Source organism: Malania oleifera, chromosome 9 (assembly GCF_029873635.1).
Source record: "Malania oleifera isolate guangnan ecotype guangnan chromosome 9, ASM2987363v1, whole genome shotgun sequence".
NCBI lineage: Eukaryota > Viridiplantae > Streptophyta > Magnoliopsida > Santalales > Ximeniaceae > Malania > Malania oleifera.
This window is the reverse complement of record NC_080425.1, coordinates 16,404,723-16,420,188: the sequence shown is the minus strand read 5'-3', so window position 1 is coordinate 16,420,188 and position 15,466 is coordinate 16,404,723. Positions and strand designations below refer to the sequence as shown.

Below are 15,466 nucleotides of genomic sequence, written 5' to 3'. Positions count from 1 at the left end.
GCTAATCCTCTATGGCAAAATTCTCTACAATTTAAACTCTTATAAACTTTTATTTAGCATTGTAACTAAAAATAGCAAAATCCTCTTCTTCGAGACATTATTGGCAGCTAGCACACATGAATCAGCTAAAAACTTTGGTACCAGCGGAGTGTCCAAGTTCAAATTTTTGGATGAAAAATAAGCTACTTTAACTCATGCCCAGAGGCCCCAAAATGGAACCAAAAAAAAGCCATAAATAATTTAATGCACCCCAATTAGATAATTAAAACTTTATGTACTTGCACATTTATATGTTTACAGCATTCGACATTTGATAATCTGCAGCCTTTTAAACTAGATCCATTCAAATGCTCCTTTAAAATCCTCCAAAATAGATCCAATCAAGTGCTCCTCTAAATCCATCCAATGTTTTCATCCCCGGTTTGGTGCCACCTGAGTAAGTCCAAAGGGCTTGTCTAGGTTGGAGTTCTAGGTTATAAAAAAAAAAAAAATTTTCCTAAAGCACGCATCCCATTTCAAGTAAATATTCAGATATTGCATCAGAAAAATGCTAATCAAACTGTTGGCGAAGCTGCATTTCTGTTTCGCTTTTCCAACTGGCATGAGATGATTGACCCTTCATCCTCTTACTCTTCTCCTTCTCTTTGATAGTGGAACCCTTCTTCTTTTCCTGCAGTTTGTTCATGTCCACAGGAGGGCGATCACCACATACTGGGCATACAATTCCTCGTGCGCTGGAGTAGGTCTTGGGTATTCCGCACTGCAGGCACATCCTAAAAACACAGCTCTTTGGTTCAGATGACAAAAAAATGGTTAAGACGATGGCACAGCTATCACACAGAAACCATAAGCATGCATGCACAAGAAAACAGGAGAGAGAGAGAGAGAAAGAGAGAGAGAGAGGATGTTTAATGTTTACTAACTACTGATGACAAGTCAAATCCCAAAGTTTTAGTGAGACCCACTACAAACAAAATAATGAAAATATACTAATCCAGTAAAATACTAGCAAAAAAATGAAGTAAGAAAGAGGAGTCGAGATTGGAATCAAATGCAGCTGGTTGCAGCCTAGGTAAAACCAGTATGCTGCAAATTTTCAGAGGACTATTACTGATAATCAGCAGTTCAGAAGAAGGAAAAGATAGTATTAGGAAGGAAAAAGGACCAACTCTGTTTGTCTTGATGTGTTCGACACCAACAAGTGTTGAAGGAAATGAGCAAACTTGTGCCCAAGGGTTAACACGGAGGAGGTAAACAGGACATACCTGAGAAGTTCTGCAGCATCTTCTGCCTTAGGATTCGTTGCTGTTGCCACACGCTTGCCTACTCCTTCCGATGTGCTTGAAAAGTCATTCTGAGATTGACCTGTTGTTGAACGAGCGTTACCCCCAACATCGCTCCTAACTCGTTCATGGATTCCAACTAATTGAGCTTTGGCCTCCATAACGATACCTATAAACAGTACAGCATGATCCTTTATTTTTTTTAAAAAGGTGGAATGCATATAATTGTAGCTGCAGTAGTACCCGATTCTCAAAGAGCAGCCAAAAGACAATTGATTAATTCAATTACACAAATGGCTGGAAGTTTCAAGCTAAAACTAACCTGGCAAGTGAAATATCTTTTTTTCTACTTGTCATTTCCTATGTTCTGACTGCCTTTAACAAATCAGTATCTGAATACAATGAGAAAATGGACCAAACAGAAGCACAACACTCTTTATTATTATTATTATCCAGATAATGATATATTCAATTCAGAACATGGCATAGGATTAAAGCCATGCAGCCATCTCATGCATATTAGACACACGTGTAACAGATCTGCCCAGGGTATCCATGATGTTCAAGACAAATCAAGTTTTCCTGTTCTTCAAAAATCATAAAAATCTAGACAAGAAGGGTGGGGGAACATATTCTAGTCTAAGTACAAATCGATTTTGGTTACAATTTCTGAATACCTTAAAAAATACATCAAGAAGTTAATAAAAGCACTGCCACAGATGCAATCATAATAGCAATGAGGCATATTTACTTCTATTCTCTGCCAAGGTCTCCTCCTCTTATTGGTTTCTTAATCATCCAAAACCTAAGTTCTTTATAGAACTTAAAAGCAAAAAGTAGAACCCATTTAGTTGTGGAAAATAGTTTTTATTTTCCATTTAGTTTTCCAAAAAATTACAAAAAGGTTTGTAACTTTTTTTAATTTTACAACATTCGTATGAAATAAATGAAGAACAATAAAAGGTTTAGACAACATTTGGCTGTGGAATAGTATTAGTTTTCATTTCTAAGCTTTCAAATAATTACGAAAATGCCACCTTGTTTTCTAATTTTCTAAATTTATAGAGAAAAATTGGAAAACATTTTTATTTTTTTTATTTTTTCTAAATTTCTAACTCTTACTTTGCAAATAGGAGCAAGAAATTTGAATCTTGGACTTTGACTTGTATGGTTTATGTATTGAGTTTCTTCCAAATTCACAAAAATCTAAATTCAAGCCCCAAAATCCATGATTCCACATACAATCTTTTTTGGAAAATTGGAAAACAAGTTGTATTTTTTATAATTATTTTGAAGCCACAAATAAAAAATAAAAAATTGCAAAAAATTGTTTTGCACAACTAGACAAACTCTTTATTTTGTATCTTTTTATTATGAATATTGGAAAACTAAAAAAAACTTGAATTTTTTATAATTCTTTGGAAAAGTAAACTTCTATATTGCTATATGCTTTTTAATTGAGATGACTCATAAACTTCCACTTTTATAATACAACCAAGCCTTACAAACTTTAGCAACAATATATCACAACTTTCCATTTAAATTAATCCAAGCTGTCCAAAATAATCACGAATAAGACTCCAATACCCTTAAATAGCTTAACGAAGTTAGGTCACTAAAGTAGCAAGAACAGTAACCATACTACAGCAATGTGAATGGTATAATTGCAAATTTCTCTATATGATGTCTTCAGCTTGCATCAGCTACAAAATTTATCATGCTAATAAAATTAACTAAGGTGGGCCTACCCACTCACAAACAATTATGTTCAGACCAAACAGCAAGATAAATATAAGGATCAAATCTATTTACATTACGTGCACTAATGTGCCTTCAGATAAAGCAGTCCCATAATGTAAGCAAATAAATTAAAATAAAATGTTGAAACACAAAATTAAAGAAGCCACAAAAATAACTATTCCCATCAATATCAGAAAAGTTCATCTGAATATTTTTTAAAGGACTGTTGACTAAGAACTGGCACCCAACTCAATCTTGTTAGCTATTGTCTACAAACAATATATAGCACATCTTAGCTCTTACAAAAGGTGTTCATCCATATTACTGCAAAAAATAAAAAATAAATAAAAATAAAATAAGGATTCAAAAATTAACTATTTTCTACAAACAACAGATAATACATCATAAATATTACAAAAGCTTTCATTTTATTATTGCTAAAAAGTGCAGGATTCAAACTTCGAAAAAGAAGATATCATCTGATGGGCTCGTTCCTCCACTGGGAAGTTCTCCCTAAAATCTGCTTGGAACTATACAATAGAAAAAAACTCTGAAGTGAATTGGCACAACAGCATTTAGTTTAGCTCAAACATCCCAAAGCACTCCTTTAATAACTGGTTGGCAACTCTCAATAGGTTAAACACTCTGGATAAACTCCATTTGTGGGACAAAATCCAATCTACTGTTTGCCCTCTTTAGAAACTCCCTTGAAGATGGATATCATTTATTGTTCAGCTGTGAGATCTCCAGTCATATACAGCAAGGCCTTTGCTTTCATGAACATGCCTAAAAGCTCCACGAACTGGACTGATGAAATTGACTTCGTCTCCTCCTTATAGGCAAAGAGCAAGGACATAAAGCTTCTCTGGAATGCAGTCATCTACTATATTTGGAGGGCTCAAAATGCTCTCCTCTTTGAGAATACTGCCATAAAAATTGATTTTACTGTGAACACTACCAATACAGATGTAAGCTGCAAACTTCATGGAAAATGGTTCCATTGAGTTTGGGGCTCTTCTTTTGTTTGTTGTTTGTATATTCAACTTCTGTACACCCTCGTTGTGCTAATAAATTTCTATTACCTTAAAAAAAAAAGGATTCAATGCCAGTCCTTTCAGTAAGCCTACACTGGTGTCACCTCCACAGTAATTACTGCTCGATTTTATGTGTTCTTGAACAAATAAATATATCTTCAAATGCCCCTTTTATTTCTAAAATTTATCTCCCTACCTGCTATATCATATGCTTTTCCGAAGGCTCCATTAGGTTGGACCAGAAGTATTTTTCCTGAAAATGTTTTCCATTTCAAAAATAATAACTATTGATTAATTCATAGTAGAACACACACACACACACATGTATTTATAATTATATATTGTAAACAACTATATGCCTTTGTATGGTCAAAAATAACTTCTCTTTCACAGTGAAAGTTGTCATTTCCAGTTATGATGTCTAACCTTCTAATTGTTTAAGAAACAAAACTGGGTCCTTCTTTTCATAGTAGAATATATATATATAATGATTTTTGAATGTCAGCAAAAGCACCAAATTTTTTTACACAAAATAATCTCCAACGGCAATAACTTCCATGAAAACTATTTTCTGTGTCCAAACAAGCCACGCCTAAATGGACAAATACAAAATTACAACTACACATTTAGTGTTCCCTCTCTCCACTCCAATTGTCCATCAATCACCCAAGTTTAATATTCTTCTGAAAATAACCAAATTGATTTCCCACAGTTCACTACTGGAGTCTTCCCACTCTCTCCCAAAGTAATGTGATATGAATTATGAGTTTGACACAACAATTGTGTGTGCAGTGTTGAATATTGGATTTACATTTATGTATAAGCTAGATGCCAAAGGCACATATCCTGCATTCTTGATGTATCTTCTTAGTCATTACGATCTAATGGAAAAGATAAATTAACCAAACTAAATCTTCATTGCCCATGAGGTATCAATGCTAAATAGAAATGTCAATGATACTGACCTCACGAATGTACCAACAAATAATATAGCCTTTCCTAATTCCATTTATTTTATAATCTCTTCACTTTGATTCAGAAGTCTTAAACAAGGCCAGGAATATTGCTGAAAAATGAGAAGAAATAAATAATGTGACCATATAGGCTCGCTTCCAGACCGTAGGATACCTGCTCACCTCAATAATCAGGTCCTGAAAAATGACAGACCTAAGAAGCAAGACAAAGGTCATTCCAACGCCTCACAACCAGCTATCTTGCTAAAACCATGAATAATCTCACGCCCACAAACTAATTCAAACTGCAAATGAGAACCTCAACAGCCTCTCTCCCCACAGAAAGGCCCTGATAATCTGCATCTCTTGAGCAAGTGACACCCTCCAGCAAAGCTCATGCACCACAATACAGCAGTAATCATGTGGTGGCTATTCCTAAGGTTATCATCATTAGTACATCATATGCGTTCTCCATCCAAGGTCATGGTGATTTTGGGAGATTTTCTTGAGGTGTGCTGCCATTAGTTTTGTTGTGTTTCTAAGTTAAAAGTGGTTGTTCAGTTTGTCTAATCTAGTGGCGCAGGCAGGACTATCTCTAACACCATTATCACACACTCACCTGAGTATACTAAGTTTCATATGACCTTCCCTCCATCAGTGTACACAATCTGTGCATGTGTGTGTGCATGCATGCACACTTGTGTGTGCATATATTGTATATATTTATATGAACAGGAAAAACAATTAACTTTTTTAAGAGATAAAGAAAGAATATATCAGACAGAGGACAAGAAGTGCACCCAAAAAAAGAAATCAAAAACAAAATATAGAAAAAAATATTAAAAAAGCTTAGTAGATCAAACTTATTCAGTTACACTGAATGAGTAAAAAATACTCATGCAACAGAACTAGTCACCAGAGATGAGAGTGAGACAAAGAAGAACACCCAAATTCCTATGCAATCAGATAAACCACACCATTGCAAACAAAACATAGTACCATTAAACTCTGCAGTCCTTCCTATGCCCAAACCTGTGAAAATTGATAAAAAAAACAACTCCTAGAGAAGTTGGGCACACCCAACACTCCTCAACAATGCAAAATGTAAATCATCAAATGCAAGGGCAATGCAGAAAAAATGAGCAATGCTCACAACTCTGAGTACACACAACACAAATATCAGGTGATAAAAGCCTTATTAGGTGGTTAAGTTGAAGCATATTATTTATGAACGCTGCACCTCCTGCAGCGTCTATATTGGGAGCAATAGGATGTTCTATCTGCACTATGTTGGGGAATAGTATGGGGTTATTAGTAGTGACATGATATGGATTAAGTATGCAAAATGCGTGCAGGCACATCTTAACAAGATGTATTTGGGTACAAATACATAAAAAAGGGAAGACTCCCAAAGAATATTATAATGAAATGTGCAAGAATTATGGGGAGTTGAACATGTTTCAGCCTATTTCTCATGTCTCAAAGATGACTGAACAATACGATGATTTTAATGTGGCCAGATCCTTTTAGGGGTTGGAGAAGAAAGTTTTTGAACATATTCAGGCACAAATTATTTGTTATTAGGAGCCCAAGTCTTCCTTCTTAGACTGAGGTTTCTCTCATCTTTATGCAGAAACTTTAACTGAATAAGGAGAAAGAGCGAAAGAGGGGTGATCATGGCCTTATAGAAGGTCAAGGTCATTTTGAGTCAGGGGAGAATGCACTGCAGGTGATGTTCGTCATGGTTTGGAGGCCAAGGTAATCATAATGGTGGAAAAGGAGTCAGCTCAAGAGATTGTGTTGGCACAAAGTGTGGCTGTCTATATCATAACTACACTTATTTTTAGCATCTATAGCATTCTACTACAGCTTTTGCTGGCCATGAAGAGGATGCAAGGGACAATGATGCAGGACTGATTGGCACAAGTGAGGATGCAGGAAAATAAAATAAAATCATGGGAAAATAAACAGAGGGCTGCTACTACAACAACAACAACAAGCCTTAAGTCCCACTAGGTGGGGTTGGCTACATGAATCATTTTCCGCCAATTCATCCAATCGATAGCATTTCCTCTATTAGATTAAGGGCTATTAAATCCTTCACCACTACCTCATTTTAAGTTATTTACCTCTTTTCATGTCAGAAACAATAACTAACTCACTCCTCCTCACGGGTGCTCTACTAGAGTACTAGGCCTGCGTTTCAAATGCTCAAACCATCTAAGTTGCCCCTCCCTTATCTTATCTTCAACCGGTGCTATGCCTAAATTATTGTATATATGCTTGTTTCTTACTTTATCTTTTAATGTTATACCACTCATCCACCTTAACATTTGCATTTCAATAGCTCTTACTTTTTGTACATGTTGTTTAAACCTTCATATAAGTGAAGTCAACAATTAATTAAAGTTGAATGCTCAATATTCCAAATTTGCCTCTCATGGCTATACATAAGCCTTTATATAAGCTTTCTTTGAATCCTAAATAAGTAAACAATCTTAAGGAATTAATATCAAATCCTAACCAATGAAACATAATGTTTGACCTTGAATTTGAAATATTTGAAGGACGAAGGACCCAAAGAACTGACCAACCAAACAAACTTGCAATGGAACGATAATCCACAGGATTCAAAAATAAATATGAATGCGAGTGGGCGAAGGCATTGAAAACAAACTTATTGAGAATGATAAATTCCACATACATGATCTCACTCATGTCTTTTTAGCCTTGAGCTCAATGGACTTACCCTCCATAGGTGGCTTAATTGAAATTTCCACCTCCTCGAGTTCTTCTATGGATTCTTCGAGCTTATATGTCAAGTTTGGAATGCCCTTTATGGTCTCAAATCCTTGATAAGATCCCTTGGTGTATGTTGTTTGCAGATGATATCGTGTTGCTTGATGATAGTAGAAGTGGAGTGGAATCTAAGCTAAAACTTTGGAGAGACACATTAGAGTCTAAAGAGTTTAGGATAAGTAGGAATAAGACTAAATATATGGAATGTAATTTCAGTAATGTAAGGAGTAGCAATAGAGAGAAGATTAAACTGGATAATCAAGACATTAATAGCATTGAGAGATTTAGATATATTGGATCTATTATGCAAGGTGAAAGGGAAATTGAAGGAAATGTAGTAGATAAAATTAAGATAGGTTGGGTAAAATGGAGGAGTGTGTTTGTGCGATTATAGAATACCCTTAAAATTAAAAAGTAAGTTTTATAAGACAGTTATAAAGCCAGCTAAGTTTCATCGTTTAGAATGTTGGGGAACTAAGAAACAACATATACAAAGAATGTAAGTTGCTGAGATGTGTATGCTAAGGTGGATGAGTGGTTTAACATTAAAAGATAAAGTAAGTAATGAGCATATACGCAAAAATTTAGGTATAGAACCGGTTGAAAACAAGATAAGGGAGGGGCGACTTAGATGGTTTATGCATTTAAAATGTGGGCTTAGTAGAGCACCTATGAGAAGGAGTGAGTTAGTTATGGTTTTCGACATGAAAAGGGGTAGGGGTAGGCCAAAAATTACTTGGAATGAGGTAGTGAGGAAGGATTTAATAGCCCTTAATCAAATAGAGGAAAATGCTCTAGATTGGGTGAATTGGCGAAAAAGGATTCATGTAGCCAATCCCTCCTAATGGGACTTAAGACTTGTTGTTGTTGTTGTTCTTTATTATCTCAAAACCTGATGCTTATACAATTGGTTGCAGCTTTGGTTTTGACACGAGCTCTGTAAACTCTCCACATACCTCAACTCTTCTTTAGCAATTAACTTTTTTTATCAAACATGTTGTGAGATTTAACTATACTAGGTTGGCTTCCATGCTCGGTAGCCAATGGAGTAGTTCGTTTGGCTGTAACTATTGCCCCTTTTATCCAAGTATCTAAACATCTAGTATGTCTATCATTTTACCATTAATGTCTGATTTTTTCTTGATGCAATATTGTTATTCTAGATTTCTCTGTTTGAAAAGGACATGGAAATCCCTCCAGACATTCAGTTCATTAACATCTTGCTGAACCTATTCAAATGCTCCTTGATCACCATGATTGTTGGCAATGATTGGGTGGTGATGATGGTAGGGATGCAAGAGTGATAGTGGGGCAATGACAACTGCATTGACCATCAAATTAAGGCTGTGGGCTAGGGATTTGTGAAGTTTTCACATTCAGTAGTGCAGAAGATGGAAGAGCCACAAATCGGCAATGTTGGAGATGCACTGTAGGCAGCTTGCAGTAGGCACATGAATGAAGGGAAAGGATTCAGGTGATTGGTTCTTCAGTTGCTCAATAAGGAAGACGTGCTAGTTGGGTGCTGTGGGTGGTGGCTGCAGTTGTGATTATGATGGGCTAGGGTTTCAGCTGTGGTCCGTAGACTTGAGAAATGTTTGTTTGATGGTTGGGCTTGCAGTGGTGGATGGTGGATTGATGATGGGAGTAAAAGAGGATCAATATGAGGCTATGATAACAAATTGATGCATTACTGATTGGCGCAAGAGAAGGATGCAGTAAAATAAGATAAATAATAGGAAAACACACAGGAAATTAAAAGAGAGAATAAAAGTGAAGACAAAATTAGGGCTGAATGCTCAATACTCCAATAGAATTTCTAGGAATTAATATCAAATCCTAACTATTTAAATATAATTATCAAATCTAAAAATTACACCAACATATACTTGTAAAATATTTAAATCATAAAATCATCAGATAATCATAAAGACCCTAGATAATCTACTAGATTATTAGCTTATTAAATCCTATTATAAAATGCTGCAATAATAAGAAAAATCCTAAAAATAATAAATTAAAGATTGCCCAAAAATCCAAAAATACCAAACATTTCCATCACAGGCCTTGAAGCCCATTTGCATTACTGACCAATCAGTCCAAGAGAAGGATGTAGGAAATTACAAGAAAATAATAGGAAAATATAGAGGAAATTAAACGAGAAAGCAAAAATTGAAGACAAAACTAAATTAGGGCCAAATGTTCAATATTGCAATATGCCTCTCATGGTTACAAAACAAGCCTTTATATAGCCTTTCTCATAATATTTAATAAATAAACAATCTCAAGGAATTAATATTATGCCCCAACTGGCTGAGCACAAGGGTTGGAGCATAGCTGACACATCCTCTTGCTCCTAGCAGCAGCACACAACAGAATTTTCCACACCTTAAAATAACAGGCTTTGGCGGCATCCAAATTGCCATCCACTGAGATACTATCCCAAATACACTAGCTATAACCTCTCCCAATGTTCTTTCTTATGATCCTTCCATGGATACACAGCAAATTCTTTCAAGGTGTTTCTAAGATTCCAATAAGTCTTTTTGAATACTCCTGTACCCAGCACAGGGTGGCTAACCATCAGTAATTGGTATTAGAGCAAATTTCAGTTCATCAATTTGGCTTTTCTTGAGATTTTGAAGTCGTTTGATAAACAACTGATTGATCAATACCTGTTCATATTTTGGAGGATGAATTGAGTTCTTCCAGCAGCGTGTCTAGACCTATTTGCTGCATTTTGTGCACTGTCTTCTCAGGATTTGATAAATTGGGTGTCAGTTAGAGAAGTTGCATGACTATTTCAAGAGCTCAAGACTCATTACAATTTGTGCTTTAGAGTATTGTGAGGTAACCAGATTTCCCCCATTTGTCTTGATTAATTTTTACATGATTAGGAATGCCAGTAATTTGCATAATTCCAAGTTTCTTGTTACCATTTTAACAAAATAAAAGAAAAAAAAATAATGAACCCTTTCTCGTATGAGTTCCTTTGGTTCATTCCTTGCTTGAATCCTTGTTCATACCCGTACTCCCTTGTTGTCATACTATGTAGGGCCATGTCAACTCATGTGCATTGTCCGATACCGTGTTTGCATTGTAGAACTTTAGGGTTCATATCACTTGTAGTCAAGTTTAGTCTTCTTCAACATCATTGTACTATATTGCATTATCTATGGCCACCAACAAAAACATTGAGACCATCCCAACTGAAATTGCATCAATTGATACCCAATCTTTGTCTATTTGATTAGACACTTCAAGAGTAGAACTAAAATTTGAACTTCTAACCAAACAATTTGCACGAGTGTTGAAGTTGTTCAGTAAAGGCCATGTAGTAAATGACCCAAAACAATCAATTAGGCACCTAATGAGTCCCTATATTCAGTAGGGTCAGCCTAGGGCATTCTTCCAACTCTAGGAGTTCCTAGAGTCTAGATTTGAGGAATGCAGTTTTGAGAGTTTAGCAATGTAGATTGTAGGGTACCAACTTAACCCTAGGCATACACCACGTTTCCCTAAGGTTAGGAGGTCTCTGGTGATATTACTAAGAGGATCAAGGTAGATGTGCAAACCTATGATGGGAAATTAAATCCAAATCTCTTCTAAGATTGGGTAGAAGAGATTCAAGAGGAGATGGAGCGGCTGTGAGAGAGAGAGATGGGGGAGGGAGTCGATTGAATAACTATCTCAAACAACTTACAAACCAAATACTTATACCAGCAACTAACTTAAACACAGTAACATTAAAAATAAAATGATAAAAAAGCCCCAACATAACAGGAAATTATGCAACAGAAATAAAAATCTGTGCCTAAAATAAGTATGCAGGCGACCTAAATGATGTAGGTTGCCCTCCGTCACAAGGCCAATTACTGAATCACATCTTAATGCATGGACTAAGACATCTTCTTTCCTGTGAATATGTGTGCATCCCGCTCCTAACAAATCCCCCATGATGAGCAAAAGCCCATGCGTCCATGAAAAGGAACAAAACTCTTATTAAATTAATCATGAAAGATTTCTGACCCGATTCTCTGGAATACAAAGAGAATTACACTGAGGAGAATTATGTTCTGCCTCTGACAATCTATATTCTATCACTGAAAACAAATAAATTGATTAGTTAATTAATTAAGGTTAGGCCATGTAGCTAACCTTGAATAGTTGACATAGAGGTGTAGGCTCTTTTTCTTTTTTTTTTATTTTTTTTTTTGACAATCCAATTTCTTTTCTAAGCAGCCAAACTTAGCACTTAAATTAATGTTATCTTAAAGGAAACACAAAGGAAGCTGTGAGAGTCGGAGAACTTACATTCCACCGTTGATGTACAAGTGAAATAAAGGCATAGTTATTTTTATTCTTGGTATTCCAAGTCCTTTTCTAAGCAACCAAACATGGCACTTGTGATTATCACGAAGGAAACATAAAGGAAGCTGTGAGATTGAAAGAGCATACACTCCCAACCATTGAAAAAATGCGCACGAGAGCATACGCCAAACAAAACACTCAAGCAGCTCTGGGACTCTACACACGCACAACCACTTCTTACAAGTTTCAACGAATCCAAATAGAAGGGGGGGGGGGGGGAAGCAAAATATTGACATCAAAGTCAAAATCTCACCGGCCGGTAAATCTTTCCTCTCCTTCCTGCTCCTCCGGCTCCCGTGCCACCGTCGTGGCTTATCATTTTCTCTCGCTGAAGCATGTTCTTCTACACAATTGTTGAGAAATTCTGGCGGCCCTGCAATCTCCAATATCCATAACAGAATCACAAGGCAATTTCAGTGCGTGCGCGCACAGAGAGAGAGAGAGAGAGAGAGAGAGGAAAGAGTTACTTCGGAAAAGGCATCAAGTGCGGAGGGAAGAAGAGATTCAGCAGCGGCGGGCTTGGGGTCGGGGATCGAGCGATTCTTCGGAATGTCGCCTTCGTCGTCGTAATCATCGTTGTCGGACGAGTTTTGGTATTGAAACTGATCATCATCATATTCTACTTCTTCTTCTTCTTCTTCTTCTGCAGAAGAATAGCCTTGGAGGAGTGCCAAGCTCATCGTCCACGACGAGGAGTGTAGCAACCTGACCCAGAGACGGAAGGCTCGAAGGGAGAAAATGGGCGACAATCTCAAGCAGACCAGCTCCCAGCTGATGAAGTTACTTCGGCACGTTTCGTTTGGTTAAGGTTCCGAATTGTAAAATGCGCGATACCAAGAAGTGAATGAAGAACACTCCAAATACGTGTTTGATAACTTTGATTATGTTGTAAAACTTTAATACGATGATTTATTATGTAATTAATTTTTGAGATACATAAAAAAATAATTAACAACATTTAGTTCCTAAAAACTAGACCGCTATAAATTTAAATTTCTTTACTTGAATATTTTTTTATATTTCTCTCTTTATTTAATTTATAACACGTTATCAGTACGATCAAACAATTCTGCCTGTGATGCACTTAATGTCCTAATTTTTTCACACACAGCCGGTCCCAAGCCCGGGTTAAAGAGGAGGGTTGCGTTAGGTAGCTGACAGTCAACGTAAAATTTGTCGGATCACTATGATATGAATTCTTACCGAATATTTGCTGGGGCATCCACTACGAGCGACGCGTTGCACTTGAACCACCCGGGTGTAGCGAAAAGTGGGCGAGGGTGGGCTAGGTTGTCGCCCCGAAGTGACGCGCCGTGTCGGCGCCTGGGTACGATGTTAAATATGCGAGGGTTCCTAGATCATTCTGGACATGGGCAGGTAAAGACGTTAGTTCAGGAAACTAAGATTAGATTAGCAACTTGGAATATAGGGACACTTACGGGTAAAAGCATGGAAATTGTGGATACAATGATTAGAAGAAAAATTAATATAATTTACCTTCAAGAAACTAAGTGGGTGGGGGAGAAAACTAGAGAAATCGATAAATCAAGATTTAAACTTTGGTATACTGGAAAAGAAAAACATAAGCATGGAGTAAGCATTATTATAGACAAAAACTTAAAAGATAGCGTTGCAGATGTAACTAGAGTAAGGGATAGAATTATAAAAATCAAAATGGTATTAGGACAAGAGATAATAAATATCATTAGTGCTTATGCTCCTCAAGTTGGCTTAGCAGAAAATCTTAAGAGACAATTTTGAGAAGATATGGATAGTATTATACATGGCATACCAGGACTGAGAAAATATTTATAGGAGGAGATCTGAATGGACACGTTGGAAGAGATAATAAAAATTATGAAAGGATACATAGAAGATATGGATATGGAGACAAAAATGAGTCTGGGGAGATGATCTTAGACTTTACTATGTCATATGATTTTAGTATAATGAATACTTGCTTTAAGAAGAGAGAAGAACACTTAATAACCTTTAAAAGTGGACAAAATAGAAGTCAAATAGATTTTTTTTTAACTAGGAGGGTAGATCGTTTATCATGCAAGGATTGTAAAGTTATTCCAGGTGAAAGTCTAACCACACAACATAGAGTGTTAGTATTAGATATATGCATTAGAAAATGGAAGAAAAATGATAAAATAAACCAGTGTAGGAGAACTAGATAGTGGAACCTAAAAGGAGAAAATATAATAAAATTTAAAGATAAAATGATCAAAGATGAGAATTGGACCTTAGAGGATGGGATAGATTCAAATACTCTTTGGAATAGATTAGTTAGCTCTATTAAAAAATAACAAAAGAGATTTTAAACGAATCAAGGGGAAGATTCTCAAATAACAAAGAAAGTTGATGGTGGGATAAAGATGTACAAAAAATCATAAAGACAAAAAGAATTTGGTATAAAACGTGGTAAAAATGTAGAAACAGAGATAACTTTGAAAAATATAAGGAGGCAAGAAAAGATGCAAAAAGAGCCGTTAATGAACCTAAACATAGATCATTTAATAGTTTGTATGATAGATTAGGTACAAAAGAAGAGGAAAGAGATATATTTAAACTTGCTAAAGTTAGAGAAAGGAAGAACAAGGACTTAGGAAATGTAAAATGTATAAAAAGTGAGGATGATATTGTCTTGGTTAAGGACGAAGATATTAAAGAAAGATGAGGAAGTTACTTTAGTAAGTTGTTTAATGAAAACCAAATAGAAGGCTTAAATTTAGAATTGTCAAATGAGGAAAAGACTAAAAATATAAGATTTATTCGCAAAATTAGAGTTAACGAAGTTAAGTTTGCACTAAAAAAAATGAAAAATGGGAAAGCTATGGGACCGGATAACATCCCAATTGAAGTTTGGAAATGCTTGGGTGATAACGGAATTATATGGTTAACTAATTTATTTAATACAATTGTAAAAACTAAGAAAATGTCAGATGAATTGAGGAAAAGCACTTTAATACCTATATACAAAAATAAAGGAGATATTCAAAATTGTAATAACTATCGTGGAATTAAACTTATGAGTCATACGATGAAACTATGGGAAAGAGTAGTTGAACAAAGATTAAGGTTAGAAACGAAGATCTCAGAAAATCAATTTGGTTTTATGCTTGGGAGATTTACCACAGAAGCTATTTATCTTTTAAGAAGATTAATGGAAAAGTTTAGGGAAAAGAAGAGGGACTTGCATATGATATTTATTGACCTTGAGAAAGCATATGATAGGATACCTAGGGAAGTTCTATGGTGGGTCTTAGAAAAAAAAGGTGTATGT

The 15,466-nt window shown here is 35.8% G+C and overlaps 1 protein-coding gene across 1 annotated transcript; it reads right to left on the bottom strand.

Annotated features, from left to right (window-relative positions):
* Positions 1 to 236: 236 nt before the first annotated feature.
* On the bottom strand, positions 237 to 13,062 carry LOC131163858 (uncharacterized). Its single transcript, XM_058120662.1, has 4 exons — positions 12,645 to 13,062; positions 12,431 to 12,557; positions 1,266 to 1,452; positions 237 to 773 (listed from the first exon to the last, which is right to left on the bottom strand). Exons 1-4 carry the CDS (start codon positions 12,855 to 12,857, stop codon positions 551 to 553), a joined length of 750 nt encoding a protein of 249 aa, XP_057976645.1. The 5' UTR covers positions 12,858 to 13,062; the 3' UTR covers positions 237 to 550.
* Positions 13,063 to 15,466: the final 2,404 nt, after the last annotated feature.

Excerpts from the sequence above, each read along its gene's own strand:
- LOC131163858 (XM_058120662.1), bottom strand. The coding sequence starts at position 12,857 with ATGAGCTTGGCACTCCTCCAAGGCTATTCTTCTGCAGAAGAAGAAGAA. Across the intron at positions 12,558-12,644 it reads CACTTGATGCCTTTTCCGAA|ATTGCAGGGCCGCCAGAATT; the intron begins GTAACTCTTTCC and ends TGGATATTGGAG. Across the intron at positions 774-1,265 it reads GATGCTGCAGAACTTCTCAG|GATGTGCCTGCAGTGCGGAA; the intron begins GTATGTCCTGTT and ends CTGTGTTTTTAG.